At 31.9% G+C, this 14,413-nt stretch overlaps 1 protein-coding gene across 4 annotated transcripts in view; it reads right to left on the bottom strand.

The window, feature by feature from the left end:
* The window catches only part of LOC142345621 (uncharacterized), a 41,142-nt gene that overhangs the window by 17,024 nt on the left and 9,705 nt on the right, over positions 1–14,413 (bottom strand). For 2 of the 4 annotated variants that reach the window (XM_075397767.1, XM_075397764.1), the window contains exon 2: positions 9,412–10,204. In XM_075397767.1, coding sequence (XP_075253882.1) covers positions 9,412–9,861 — 450 coding nt within the window. In that variant the 5' untranslated portion in view covers positions 9,862–10,204. Of the gene's footprint in view, positions 1–9,411; positions 10,205–10,435; positions 10,515–11,383; positions 11,681–14,413 lie in introns of those variants that run through there. The other 2 variants (XM_075397765.1, XM_075397766.1) reach the window with 2 other exon arrangements.

The following is a 14,413-nucleotide window of genomic DNA, read 5'->3' as shown; positions in this document are numbered from 1 at the left end:
TCATGGAATGTCGTAACAAATGTTGAACTTTTATTAAACACAACCGAAAAATTAGAGTTGTAAAACAATTTGAAAAATACAACTTATGGGAAGAGTTGAGGAAAAATTGGAGAAAAACGGATAATGAAGAACTAAATTTTTCCAGACAAATACTAGCCACTCGAACAAGTTGTCCCCTTTGACAAGTAAGAACTTGAAATTCTTTTTTCAAATTCGGTTAAATTGCAACAGACAAAAAAGTCTATTGTTAATATTTCTCATGAGCTGCTACAAGAATTCAAGCTGAAATTAATGGTAATGGAAGACAAAAAAAATGGACTCTTGTGTTTTGTAAAAAGATTGAAAAATATGCTCTTCTCGATTTTAAACACTATATTCATTCACTTATACATTCAGTATGAAATAAACAATCAGTCGAGCGGTAGCTATGAAAAACTTAAAATCTATTCATCTCGACAATCGTATATGACAGAAAATTTTACGAAGTTATGCACAGCAACTAAATGTCTAAATTGAATTTCTTGAAATATGGATAGGAACAAAAACGAAAACAAAAATTATTTAAGAAATTGAAGTCTATGATTGTGGCATCTTATTTTTAAACCCAAGATAATGGCTCAAAAGAGAACAAGGAGGCTCATTGATGTGCGTTAGCACATGAAGATCCAAACCGAATTTATCTACATTTTTGACTTAATTGTCAACCAAATGAAGAGATAACCAAAAATAGATGTTTGGGTTTTAAAGAATCGTTTCACACCCAAACTACCAATTGAATTACATAATGCCATGCTTCAATACAACGCTCACCGGATCTGCGAAAAAAACAAGCAAAACTAAACACAAATAACGGCAAAGACTCAATATCTAAATGTAAAAGCACCTAGTAAACAACGTCAAAATGCAATCAGATAAAACTTTAAATGCACAAATTTTCTTTTAGCTTAAGTATACAGCAAATGGGATTTTTCTCTAATACGACTAGATAACAAGTAGAACAAAAACATAATAAGGTGAAATTCAAATATCAATCAACCTTTTTTAAACCAAATAATATCAAACGTCTCAAAAATCATTACCTTTTGAAAAAATAATTCTCAATAATGAATTAACTATAAAGTCATTATGAAACTGACAGGACCTGTCTTTGGTTAGACCAGGCCATAGAAGTGTACTGAAGATACAAAAAAGCTCAAGAAATTACAAGCAATCTGCGAAAGCACGAATCATTGAGGCCTTTAAAAGCATTAGCTATTATCTGAATACTGTTTTTTATTTCAAATGATATCTATACTAATTGAGCTAAAATGATATTGAAAAAATTAAAGAAGTTCGCTTCGACCTCATTTGAAAATAATTGAGCTCTGTTATTACGCGAATATGATAAAATAGGAGAAAAAATCACAAATATTGACCACTCACAAAACGTTCATGAAAACGCATATTTACCCAGAAACAAAACATCAGTTACCTCATAATATCAACAAAAAGTTTAATTTTTGAATAACAAGGAGTTGGATGGGACCTCTCAATGGTTGCATTTAGTTACAATTTGAGGGAAAGAACAAAAAAACTATGTACAAATAACAATAAATGAAAAAAAATTAAAAACGAATAATATCATAAAATTTTAACACTATTCGCTATGAACTAAATGCATAGAGTAATATCATTTACTCAATTCTCAATAGAAACTTTTGAGACCTTATGAGGCTTTATGAGACCTCTCAGCACTTTACGACTACATAAAGAATGAAAAAAACTGCAAAAACCGTTTTTTGTTAACGGAACTTCGATATGAAAGATGACTAATCTCTTAGTGATTTAATATATATATATATATATATATATAAGTATATATATATATATATATATATATATATATATATATATATACATATATACATAAATTTTTCTGAAAAAACAGCACTCAAAAAGAGTTCAAATTCTTTTGATAGTAAAATTTCCTCTGAGATCAGAACTGGTCTCTTTAATTGCCTTCTGTCTATAAGGAATACCGAAATGATGCATTTTGTAGCCTGAAACCTGATTTTGAATTAAATTTTTCATGCTAAAAATGTTAATTCGAACAAAAATTACGCTAAAAGTGAACAATAGTGAAACACCCCCACAAGTGGGTTCGGAACAAAAACTGTAAGCATTTCTGTAAAACTTTTATCTATGATCAATTGAAACAGTTACCAATAGAAACTTGCTACTTAGAAAGCTACACCTGTTACAACCGTCGACTCTTCGCCGGGTTTTTAACTCGGATGCAAACCCAAAAACTGAAAAACGTAAGGCACCAAATATCAAAAATTCATGAAAAGGTATTAGAATTAAATTTTTTAAAAAGTTTTTTGAGTAGGTAAAAATTCATGAAAAGGTATTGGAATTTATTTTTATTAAAAAAGCATTTGAGTATACAATTCCTCCCCCACAAGTGGGGTCGGAACAACTATACTCTTCAGACTAAGAAAATTAATATACCTTTTTTTCTTAAAGGTGTGAAAATGCCAATTAAAGAGTGTCATGATTTAAAGAGAGAGAGAGAGAGAGAGAGAGAGAGAGAGAGAGGGAGGGAGGTTTTGGGGGCAGTCTCGTTCCTTCTCAAAAATTATTTGAATGCTTGAAACTCGAGAGAGTCGGTATTCGTGGACGGAATGTTAGTCGTTTACATGCCATAGGTACCTATTTAATGCAATTCTTTTTATTTCAATATATTTGGACAACCAACAATTTAATGTCACTATTGAATAACAAATTTAATTAGTTGCATTACGTTCCCTGTTTTGTAAAACTTGTTGATTACTATTTTCAATCTGACTATTAGAACGTCAAACTTCGTTGTCCCTACGTTCAATTTTTCTCAGAGGCTAAAGAAATATATGCTTGCTTTGTTTACTACCTATTTCTTCAAAAATCGATATCTTTTGTGATGACAAACAAAACTAGCGTCATTGAAAAACTCTTGGTAAGGCTTAATAATTCAATACATTTTCCCGTTGTTTTAAAAAATTTTGAAGAAAAGAATTTTTTTACAGTTTTAAGCTTCCATTGGTCTCATTGTGGTCTTTGTTCCATAGAATTCAAAGTGTTTTGATTGTATTAGAACGCTGTCTCCTTTTTCAAGTTTTGGTCAGTCTGGCGAGCGACATTAAGTCCAGAGAAAACGGATTAACCAAAAAGACCCAGAGATTAAATCTTCTGATTCAAAATGAGAGAGGAAAAATCCACCCAGACTATTAAAGTCTCCTGAAGTAACTGAAAATTGCAGTTAATAACTCTGGCTATTGAGGTCAATTAGAACACTGGTTCTCCAATTTTTTAAGACCCTCTCATAAACTATACTCTGATTACTATTTCAAGCAAAATATTTGTCGCTTGTTTGTTAGATTTTGGGCATCAAAAATTAGCCTATGAAAGTAAAGGTAACAACGAAACAAAAATGTGACAAAAATCTTCTCTAAAATTCTGGCTTTATTTTTTGACGGTTTTGTTAAGTTGCCCAAGTATGACTTCTAAATTTTATAAATAGTACATATAGAAAAACATAATTTAATTCTTCCAGTCAGCTGTTGTTGTGGAGGAAAATAACAAATCCACACCTTTAGACCAGTCAATATCAATTTTGAAGCGGTCCTCCAACCTTTTCTTCCAACGAAAATGATGAAAGCGTGTTCTTATTAATGTTATAAAAATATAGAATAAATAATTTCTTTCTATTTTGCTATTTTTATAATGGGTTTTCAGTGCAATAAAATGGACAAATCTAATTTAAAGAGAACGAGTTTTCAAAATATCCAAAGATCTTTTTAGATTCTATTAGTATCTTGCAAGAGAATTTTGTGGGATGATGAATTAGGTTGCATAGACTTCTTTCAGGTAGGTACAAAACGATGAACTAAATAATAAAGTGTAAGCTTGTATGAACTTAAAACTCAAAAGCAAAGTTTAGGCGAGCTTGCAAGTTTTTGGTAGCTTGCAAGAAACCTAAAAGTTAAGTATACTTCGAGCTGCTGAATTTTAGAACAAAAACAAATCAAAATTTAATGTTGATAATTTCCTCGAACAAAAAAAATGAAATCGATTTAATTTTCAATGTTTGGCAGGAACAAAGAATAAAATTCTTCTTATCCTATCATTCATTCTACTACGGTTTGTGATAACCTAAATTCAAAAAAAAATATTGACGAACAACGGGGGTAGTCTTTAAATTAAGCTCATCATTGTTCTAACTTTCTAATGATTTTTCAATATTTTAAGAAGAAAACAGTTAGCTGTCTATTTGGAATTTTAAACCCAAGTTCGATAAATTTGATTCTATTTTCGTTTATCGTTTAGTTGTAACGGGATATATACTCTATGCATAATTTTCGTCGTAAATGGTCAACGGTTGTGACAATTCTAAGCATTTCAACGGCCATTTCTTGAATTTTTTCCTGCGTTTGCGATTTGGGTTGATTCCGAGAACGTTGCTTTGTTTACGAACAATTAGTAAACCATCAACTTCGGAAACAGAAGGTCAGTAATAATACAGTTTGTTTTAAAAAAGGATTCCAAAATTGTTGAAGCTCAAAGTTGTAATAATCGCGAATAATGAGAAAATTTTAATTTCAAACATTTAACTTAAATGTTATCGTTAAACGGATAAATTAAACTCTCGGAGGTTTTTGCAACTTTTGTGCTTTGGTGTTGTTATTCCTTAATTAATATTTTCTTCAAATTGTAGAAAAGTTAAAAACCAGTATAAAAACGTTATTTGGCTCAACAAAAAATCCATCGTTTGTACATATCAAAATATTTAGATGTCTCCATTTTCAATCTCTTCTTAAGCGTCGCTTTCAATGAAACATATTCTTTTTATATTTGTCGGCAAAAATTTTAACCCAGAAGTTTCAATCAGTCAAAAATTTAGAAAACTTAGTTTATAAGTGAAAACTATCAGTATCATTGAAGTTAAAAATAAAAATGTGCGAAAAGTGATCATTTTCTGATATCACTAGCATGCAAATGATTTCATCTTTTTTGTTGAAAATATCAACAGCTGTAAAATTGGCATTGATTTTTCAAATCTGGCGTAAAATTTTTGGGGTTTTTTTTCAGGCATTAAGGTAGATATTATTTCAATTATTTCAAACGTAATTACGTCAGTATTTGAAGATTTCTTTTTGCCGTATATTCTGATATAATGAAATTAAAATAAACAATGATGCTGCTGTTCTCTTTTTTCCTTCCGGAAAACCTCTTATCATGTTTCAAGGTTATAATTTTTAATTAGAACTTACTCCTGCTTCGAATTTGTGCATTTGAGCGCTAAAGTTGGGAATAGAATGAAAAGTTTAGACAAAAATGGTCGGAATATTATGTGCAAAGCACATTGCCAAGCCTCTTTTTAGTTCTACAGCTAAAGCATTTTGTGATGTCTTTTAAGGAACAACAGAATTGTTGAGTTAAATGTCAACCAGTAGACTTAAAACAATATGATGAAAAAATAAAAGAGCGACAATTCTTCAAATTAAAATAACGCAGATTTTTTTAATATGCACAAAATCCTAAGAAATTTTAAAACATATAACGGCCAATTTATTGAAAGTGTTTATTTGAAAACTCAATTGTGAACGAACAATTAACAAAGAAACTTTGGGATATCAGAGAGCTGCTTACAATAGGGAATTGAGATACTCAATTATTTGAAATAGTATCGGCACAAGCGTGCAGAAGTTTTTCATCCTTCAATGACTGTACTACTTTTATTTGAAAACGAGTTAAAATTCACAATTGAAAGAAGAATTGTTGAAAATCCGTGGAAATTAATTCAAATGATACAAATGATATCAAAGACAAAATGACGCAGAAATTTGCTCAGGTTGTGCAGAACTCTATACTGCAAACTCTTATCGACTGTTTTTGTTGAGATTTGGTAGAAATGCTCAACAATGTTTCATGATAAGTTTACTCAGCCGTGACGCTAAACGAAATCTAAGTTCACTCGTCTTATAAAGATCACTTAACAATTAACGGTATTCGTTTCAAACGGAATTTTGAGACCCAGTGCAGCATTAATTAGAAATTCACTCATTTCCAAATTGACTCATCAGTTTTCTAGTAAAATGGGACATGACCGATATTTTGCGGAACAGCTTGGTCACTGAAGGGATATAAACTTTCAGCCACGTAATAGAAGAAAAACTCAAATTTATCAGGGCTTACAAGATTTAAAAAATCTATCAAAATGATTTTATTTCATGAAAGTTCTGACGAAATCCACATTTTGAAAAAAAATTGGTAAATGCAACTGCTGAATTAGTGGTTTTTACTAGCGGTACTGCATAGAAATTCAATCCCAAGTTTATTTCTTACATAAGCATCCAAAGGGATGCTAAAGAATATTGTTCCTACCCACTTTAGTGGGGAATGAACTATATATTGAAATAGGCTTTTTTTTCTTTTTTTGGCTCAGTTAATTTGGCCGATCAATATATTCATCGTAGAGGATTGTGAGTTGTATCATTAGAAAGCCTGTCCTGCGTTGAATGTATAATTAAAAATATTTTTTGAATTTCGTTTTTTCCACGAAGTTATCGATGTTTAAAGTTTTGTGAACACCTATCTTTGCTCCTATCTTCCCCTTTTTACGCAATTATTTGGCAATTATGCAGACAAATAAGTGAAAACTGGAGATAATGGTGTGTTGGTTTTACTGCTGAAGACAAGACAGTGTTGTTGATATGTTTGCTTCAAAATTTTTGGCTAAAATTTTGGCTAGAATTATCAAACTTCAGCAATTTTTCAAAGAAAATGACACGTAATAGGCTTCTTCAGTCCCCTTTGCAAACCAGTTTTTCAGTCAACTGGTAGCTTAACGTCAGCAAAGCTCGGTTCGTCTATCGCTTAACGTCGGTTCGTCTATTTTATGGATAAAAACTTATCATTTGTTGCGGTTCTGCACTTTGGAAATATTTGTATTTTTGAACATTTTGAAACTTTGAGGTTCTGTTGCTTGACTTCTCACATTATTCAAAAGTCAGATATCGCATTATTGGCGTTTAAAAAGAAGCCACGTTTGAATGCATAAGTTTTTTAGTGAAAAGATTACGGCTTCGAAACCATCTTCTAGAAGAATTCAATAGGTTTTGTTTTTGTCTCTAATTGTCGTTCTTTTTATTTTTGCACGACAAATTCTGGTTAATTACAACACTTAATGGCTTCTCATTGGTCCTGTTAACTGATCTCAGTTAACAATTAAAGGTTCTCATGACTTTGAAATCAGAGTTTTGCGAAAACTTAGACGTAATTTCTAATTTTGCAATTTGGTGTTCTATTTTGTCTAATTGTTACCTAGTCTCATTACTTACACATCGCGCAATAAATTTTTGCAAATAAGCAAGGTCACAATTGAAGTTATTGGATGTTTTTTGCGCATTGCTTATTGTTTCAACAACTACGTCGCGGGTTTTTCGCTAAGGCTTCATTCATTTTTTGGGTTTTGTTCGTGTTTGTCATTCTGTCTACAGACGTATGACATATTGTGAATCATGAAATATCCTAGTAGCTATTTTTTAGTAATGAAAAAAATTTTTTAATGAATTCAGACAGTTGACGGCTTATGTTTAAATTAAATTGAATTTTTTTGTTTTCAAGAAAAACAAATGTAATTTTCATCTCCTTTTTTTCTAATTGTTACCAAGTCTCTTTATTCAGAGGTAACATATCACATAATTGATTATCAGAGAAGGCTCAAAAGATTGTATCTTTGAACAGTTATGGTTTTTACAGCTTCGACACTGTTTTCTCGCAAAATAAAATTGAAATCTCATTTTTCTGTATTTCTGTATTGAAATCTGTATTTTTTGTTTGTTTTCTTTGACGTACAATAAATTCTGGAGATTGACAGGTCTCAACGTTGTCCCATGCAGGTATGAAGAAGCCGATACCTACTCGAGTAATTCAGTGGATTTCTGTTGATTTTATATTATTTGAATTTTTTGTTTTCATTTAATACAAACAAAATTTTGAGCTTTGCCGTTAGTGTTCTTTCTGTCTACTTGATACCAAATCTCATTTATGACTAGTCCCATAATTTTATAGTGCACTGCAGATTAATTCGTTTAATTTGGGTTTTTATTGACCATATTGTGACTTTCTGGTCGCATTTTTTTTCCAAAAAAGAGACATTGAGTTTTGGATACAAGTAATAATTGTTGTCACTAATTGATTTCGTTTTCTGTCAACCGCACTCTCGTGTGTCATTGTTTACTTTACAAAGTGATTTTAGATGTAGATCATTTTTTATTCATTGAATGATAAGGTATTTATGCAGCTGCAATTCCTGTGAAAATGGACCAATACTGGATTAGAACTAGCATCTCTTACTTGCAAGCCTAGTGTGCTACATCAACTGTTCTTAAGCTCTCCAATTCGGCATCTGTTTTAACCCATTCTGGCGTTCTTTCTTGTTTCTCAAGGGTTCATTTCTCTAGCCAAGCATACGTTGAGCAAGTAAATCTTCTTGTCAAGCTATGCCAAGCTTATCTAATGCACAATTCACATTATTTCGTGCTCTCTCAACCTTCTAACACTCCCCCTTAAATTGCGCAACGTCTCTTTCACAGTTTCTAGTCATCTTGTCTTTCTTTTGCGGTTAATCTCAGAGCCTCAGTATCTGGGCCCATAACTTTTTAGGAGGTATATGCAGGTGAATTACTGTGAAATTGGACCATTTCTGGATTGGAACCAGCATCTTTTACTAGCAAGCCTAGTATGCTACCCATTTACACCAACTGGTCTTAAACTCTCGAACTTGGGCATCTCATGTAACCCGTTCTCATTTTCTTTCTTGTTCCTCAAGGCTTCATTTCTCTAGCCAAGTACACGTTGAACAAATAGAGCTTCTTGTCAAGCTATGTCAAACTTATCTAATGCACAATTTACATTAGGTTGTTCTCTCTCAACTTTCTAACAAGAAATATTAAACTGAGAAAACAACTGACACTAAATTCAATAAGTTAATAAATCAGCTCTTCCTTTATAAAGCAGATGTTGCTGAAACTTTTACAAAAAAATGTTTTAGTTTCATGGAAAAAAGCAACGATGTCTCATTAAACACGTCATAAGTCAAGTGCAAATTAAACATTTTGCGCATATAAATTATCTTGTAGATGCTTACACGATAAAATTTTTTTGAGGTAATAACGCTTGTTTGATCTTAAAAAATCAATAAAGCTCTTAAAAGATCTTAAAAAGTTATGAATAATCTGATAAGATAATTTGCGATAGTAATTCGGCGAATTTTTTTCTTCTAGTTCATAACACTCTTATTAGATGTTATGCGATAAAAATTTTAGTAGCCTTGAGGTAATTTTAACCAAAAATTCTACCTCTTTGATTTATTTCGACAATTTTGCTCACCTTTAGCTTCTCGACTGTCGATAGATCCCGGACTCCTGCCAACGATGCGGTTCTCAAATAGAACAGAATGTGTTCGAAGCAGTCAGGATCCCTGTCAAAAAACAGCTCCAATTTCTCAGTAGGCGCGGCCATTGAAGACGGAGAAGATGACGCTGACGAAGTAGTCACAGTACTATTGTACCCACTGCTGTTATTTTGAGGGGGTGTGTTTGAACTATTAAATTGTAACCCCCCGTTTTGCTGAAATTGGGGGTTGGGGAGGTAATTAGGGGGTGTATTTTTGGTCGTTTCCTCTTTGGAGTATTGGGGTTGGTTGTTGGCGTAATATTCTTGGATAAGTTGATGAAATTTGCTGGAAGTCCCGCCAGTAGCCAGTAATGTTTCTTTGTAAGTTTCGAAAATCCGCCCACCCACATTTATTCGGATAATATTATTTGGATTATAACTCATTTTTAATCAATATGCTATATCAATATTAGCGTTTGATAACCTATAACAAAGAATTATCGCAGTAGAAGGTAGTATAAAAGGACAAATAATCAATAATAATCCACAATAACTAATGGTTACCTGCAACAAACAATACAAGCACGGCCGAAAAGGTTATAACGGTAATGCTAGTTCTAAGTTGGGTTTAAACAGAGTAAAAAGGTAAATGTTGGTTTTGATAAGTAGTTAGGTTATCATAAGTAATCACTTCCTGGATAAGAACAGGTAATAGTTGATAACTTGTTGTGAAGCTTTCCCGGGCTGATAACGCCGACAGTTTGGAAGCAAAAACTATTCATTGAGCCTAAAATAAACACTTTACTAATTAAAAAACAATGAGTTAGAAAAACTGTTTAAGAAAAGACAAACTTTAATTTCCGACTGAGTAATTGTGTTATAACAATAACAACCGATTCCAATTTCAAAGCTTAAAACCAATTTTCATTGCTGTTTGTTGAAATTAACATATTTTAACTAAAGCGCACCTTTTAAGATTTCATTTGTTATTCCAAAAAGATAACTAGAGTTAATTTACCTTCAAAATTGGGTGCTGAACAAATTTGAATAATTGTAATCAACGGCTTTGTTTATTCATGGCAATAATAACAGAAACCCTATTTTAAATATTTTTTGCAAAAAAAACTTTCTTAAAACAGTAAAATATAATTTAATGAGTTTGAATTTTCCGCAATGCGAAAACTTCTAACATAGATGAGCAAACTAAATTTGTTGAAGTCGTGAAATGTTTTTGTTATACCGAAATTAATGACCAATAATTGCTAATAATTTCAGCTCAAAACCAACAAAAATATTCTCAACACTAAATTTCAAAGTGGCCGAGAACGGAGCGCCAATTAAATGATTTCTGCTTGATTTGAAAGAATTTTTTGAGGTCTTTGAAGACCTATAAACTAATCATTGACTTTTCCATTGAATAATTTGGGATAAAATGGAGCTTTTTGAGGATGAGCGGCCTTTAGTCGCGTTGGTATGTATTTGAAAATTGAGCTAAGAGAAACGAAAGCGGTGGAACAAAATTGAGAGCTAAATTTTTTTAAATAATAAGACGAAAGCAGGAATTATAAATGTATTTCGCTTATTCCTGCGTTCAATTCTGGCGTAATAGCGCATGTGTACAAAAATATTCGTGTTTTGTAACGCTTTTAAAATAAATTGAACGACTGAATTTTTCCCACTGTTTTGCTCCACATTTTTTGCCTCCATTGAATAATTTGCTTCCATAGTTTAAAAGCAGCAGCCCATTTTCTCCATAGGCACCGCTTTAAATCTTTCCATACTTCTTCAGTTTTTAGTGTTCTATGCCTTTGTATCCATTCAATTACGCATGTTTTCAAAAATATATATTGTAAAAACACAGACTATAACATTGGCTAGTGATTTAATTTAAAGTCCCGCCGTCCTTTGAATAAAAACACACCAACTTTTCCCCAAAATTTTTTTATACTAGTGATGAAAAAAATACCAAGGCGGACGCGAGACGGTTGAAGAGGGCCGTGTTTGGGTTTTTCAGTCCTAGTAAGGGTCAAGGGGAGGGGAGGGGGTTCTCTTTTGGGTTGGGTGGAAATTAGGTGGCTCTAAGCGGTTGAATGTGAAATAAAATAGCTTTTGTGGGAACTTATTTGGGGACTTTTTGAGTAGGGCACGCGGGTGATCTGTTTCAATTTAACCGCGTATGTCAAACACTGATGGGAATTAAATGCTTAAGAATGTTGTTTATTTAATTATTTACCAGTTCCTTGAGCATTAGGAAAAATGAAACCGTATATCCAACGCAATTTGGGAACAGAGAGAGGAACAGCGGGGAATACAGGGAAAAATGTGGAATTAAATCTTTTGAAGTGATGCGAAGAAAATAAAACACACACACTACACACATACAAACACACATACACATACAAACGCATATACACATACACTCCGACATTTAAAAACACGAGCACTTAAATGCCAATAATCGCAAGCACCAATCTTAGAATTTCAAAACGACTCATAACTTTGTGAACGCTTGGTTCATTTCATCAAAACTTTTGTTGAAATTGAAGAGAAGTGGCGCAAGCAAATTTGAGATTTATTGACGAGACGGCACTTCTAAAAGAAAACAAAAAACCACATTTGGAAAAAAATGTTTTCATCTTTATTATTAATCTCGAAACTTCGTTTGAAATCAGCCAGTACAAAAGACTAAAGTGAAGAACGAAGAGTTCATCTGCGAAATTTTGTTTTCACTAAAACAGAAAACGTTTAATTTTTAATTTTTCATTTCTCTCATGTTTTATAGCAAATTTAAAATAAACATTGTTGTCAATAAAAAGATAAAGAGGACTGTGCACAGGCATGCAAAAATGGCGTAATAATAAATAAATAGCGCAATTGCGTAACAATAAATAATGGCATAATGGCGTAATAACTAAACTCCACAAGGGGAGGGGAAGAAGAGCAGTATTCAAACCTAGGTAGTAAAACCAAACAAAATGATTTTTAATGGCTTCTACACTGTCTTCTCGAACTTTTTTACTGACTTCTTTGGTTTTTGCCTGTATTTGTTATCGTTTTCATAGTCATACGACTTATTGTGATGATTAACTGATCATTTAGGAATTACACAATTTATTGCTTTCTCATCGAAGAAAAACTTGTTATGCCTTATTTTTTTTTCAATTAACTTATTATTACAACTTAAAATAGCTCGTAAAGAGCTGAGAAGTCTCATAATCTACGAACTGAGTGATAAAGGAAAGAAGTTACTCAATGCAATAAATTTTTGGCAAATAGCCTGAAAGTTTATTATATCATTTGTCTTCAAACGTTTTTTTTCAATTTTGGGTTTTTTTTGTTATATTTGTCAACTTGTATCCAATTTGTATAACTGAGAGACCCCAACCACTTCCAAGCAGTACAAACATTTAAGTGGCTATTGATTTTACCTCGTTTCTGATAAGTTTTTTGTTGAACAATATACGTTGTCATAAAAAATTTGCTACTGGTCAATATTTGTGTTCCCCTTCTCTCTTCTTTATGCACATTCGCGTAATAACAGAACCAAACATTTTCCAAATTAACAATTCAAATAAAAAAATATAATATTCAGATAATAGAGAAAGATTTTAATGGCTTCGATAATTCGTGTTTTTGCAAAGTGTTCTTAATTTTTTCAATTTTTCTTTATCTTTAGCCCGTTTCTATGGCCTAATCTAACCAAAGATGGATTCTATTAGTTTTTAAGACGTTTGTAAAATTTTGGTTGAAAATGGTTGACGTTTGTAAAAAAAAAATGGTTGATTTCTGAACTTCGCCTCATTGTTGCCTTTTTTTGTCAACTTGTTACCTGGTCTCTTTAATATAAATTCCCATCTGTTTTGTATTCACGAAAAAATAAATTTGCGTACTTAAGGTTTTTTTCTGGGTGTATTTTGATGTTATTACTAGGTGCTTTTAAGTTTAGATGTTGAATTTTTGCCAAAGAAACGATTTCTTTCTTTTTCTTTTTGCTTATTTTGTTGTTTAATTTTTTTCTACCATGGTTTTATTAATGGTGCGAGATCTCGTGAGCGCTGTAATGAGGCATGGCATTATGTAATTCATTCAGTAGTTTGTATAACAATTTTTTTTAAAAATCAAAGATCTAATTTTGATTATCTCTTCAATTGATTGACAGTTAAGTCAAAAATGTAGATGAGCACGGGTTGGAACATCATGCGCGAACGCAAATGAACGAGCCTCCTTGTCAGAAAGCAAATCAATTCATTTTTGATATCTTATTAATTTGAAGTCAGAAAATCCGTGCCAGCTTTTCAAAGCATTAATTGCACATTTAAAAGTTCTTCTGTATTAATTCAAACTGTGTTCTACTTTTATCTGGCCTAACTTTCAAAGATGTCAAACTATTCATGCACCGAGCTTTGCTGTTTTTGCATAACTTTCGCATTACTATTTTGAATCCTAAAATTTAAAACAGAAAATTATGGTCCACTGCATTTTAAAACTCTTTAAACAAAAGTACCACTTGAGGTAGATCCATTTTTGATTGCTTTGCGAATAAACAACGAGCAAGTCATATAGTTGTCAGATCATAACTTAGCTTGGAAAGTGTGAAAAGACCCAACCCTGATTTTTTTTTTAAAAAAAGGCAATTAATTTTCAATCCAAAAACAATTTGAATCAGAAAAATGTTGATTTTTTTTCTTAGACTTCAAATTTAGGCAATTAATTGGCTGTCAAAATTTTAATCGCATTAATGTTATCACAATTCATATTCAGTAGAGCACCGACAGCAAACAACTTGAACAAATTAAATAAACCAGAAAAAAGAGAAAAATTAGAGAATTTGTTAACCGAAATCAATTTTGGCGACTTAACCATTGATACTTTTCTTGATCCTATCCTAATAGCAATCGGTAAAACTAGACTTCTGAATAAACTCAAACGGAAAAACAATTCAAAGCTGTTTGTCGCTCTTTATTTCTCCTTTTCTGATATTCAAACAAACCTTTTT

Source organism: Convolutriloba macropyga, chromosome 9 (genome assembly GCF_964194025.1).
Source record: "Convolutriloba macropyga chromosome 9, txConMacr16.3, whole genome shotgun sequence".
Classification (NCBI taxonomy): Eukaryota; Metazoa; Xenacoelomorpha; order Acoela; family Convolutidae; genus Convolutriloba; species Convolutriloba macropyga.
Note: the sequence above shows the minus strand (reverse complement) of the source record. Positions and strands in the feature narration are given on the sequence as shown.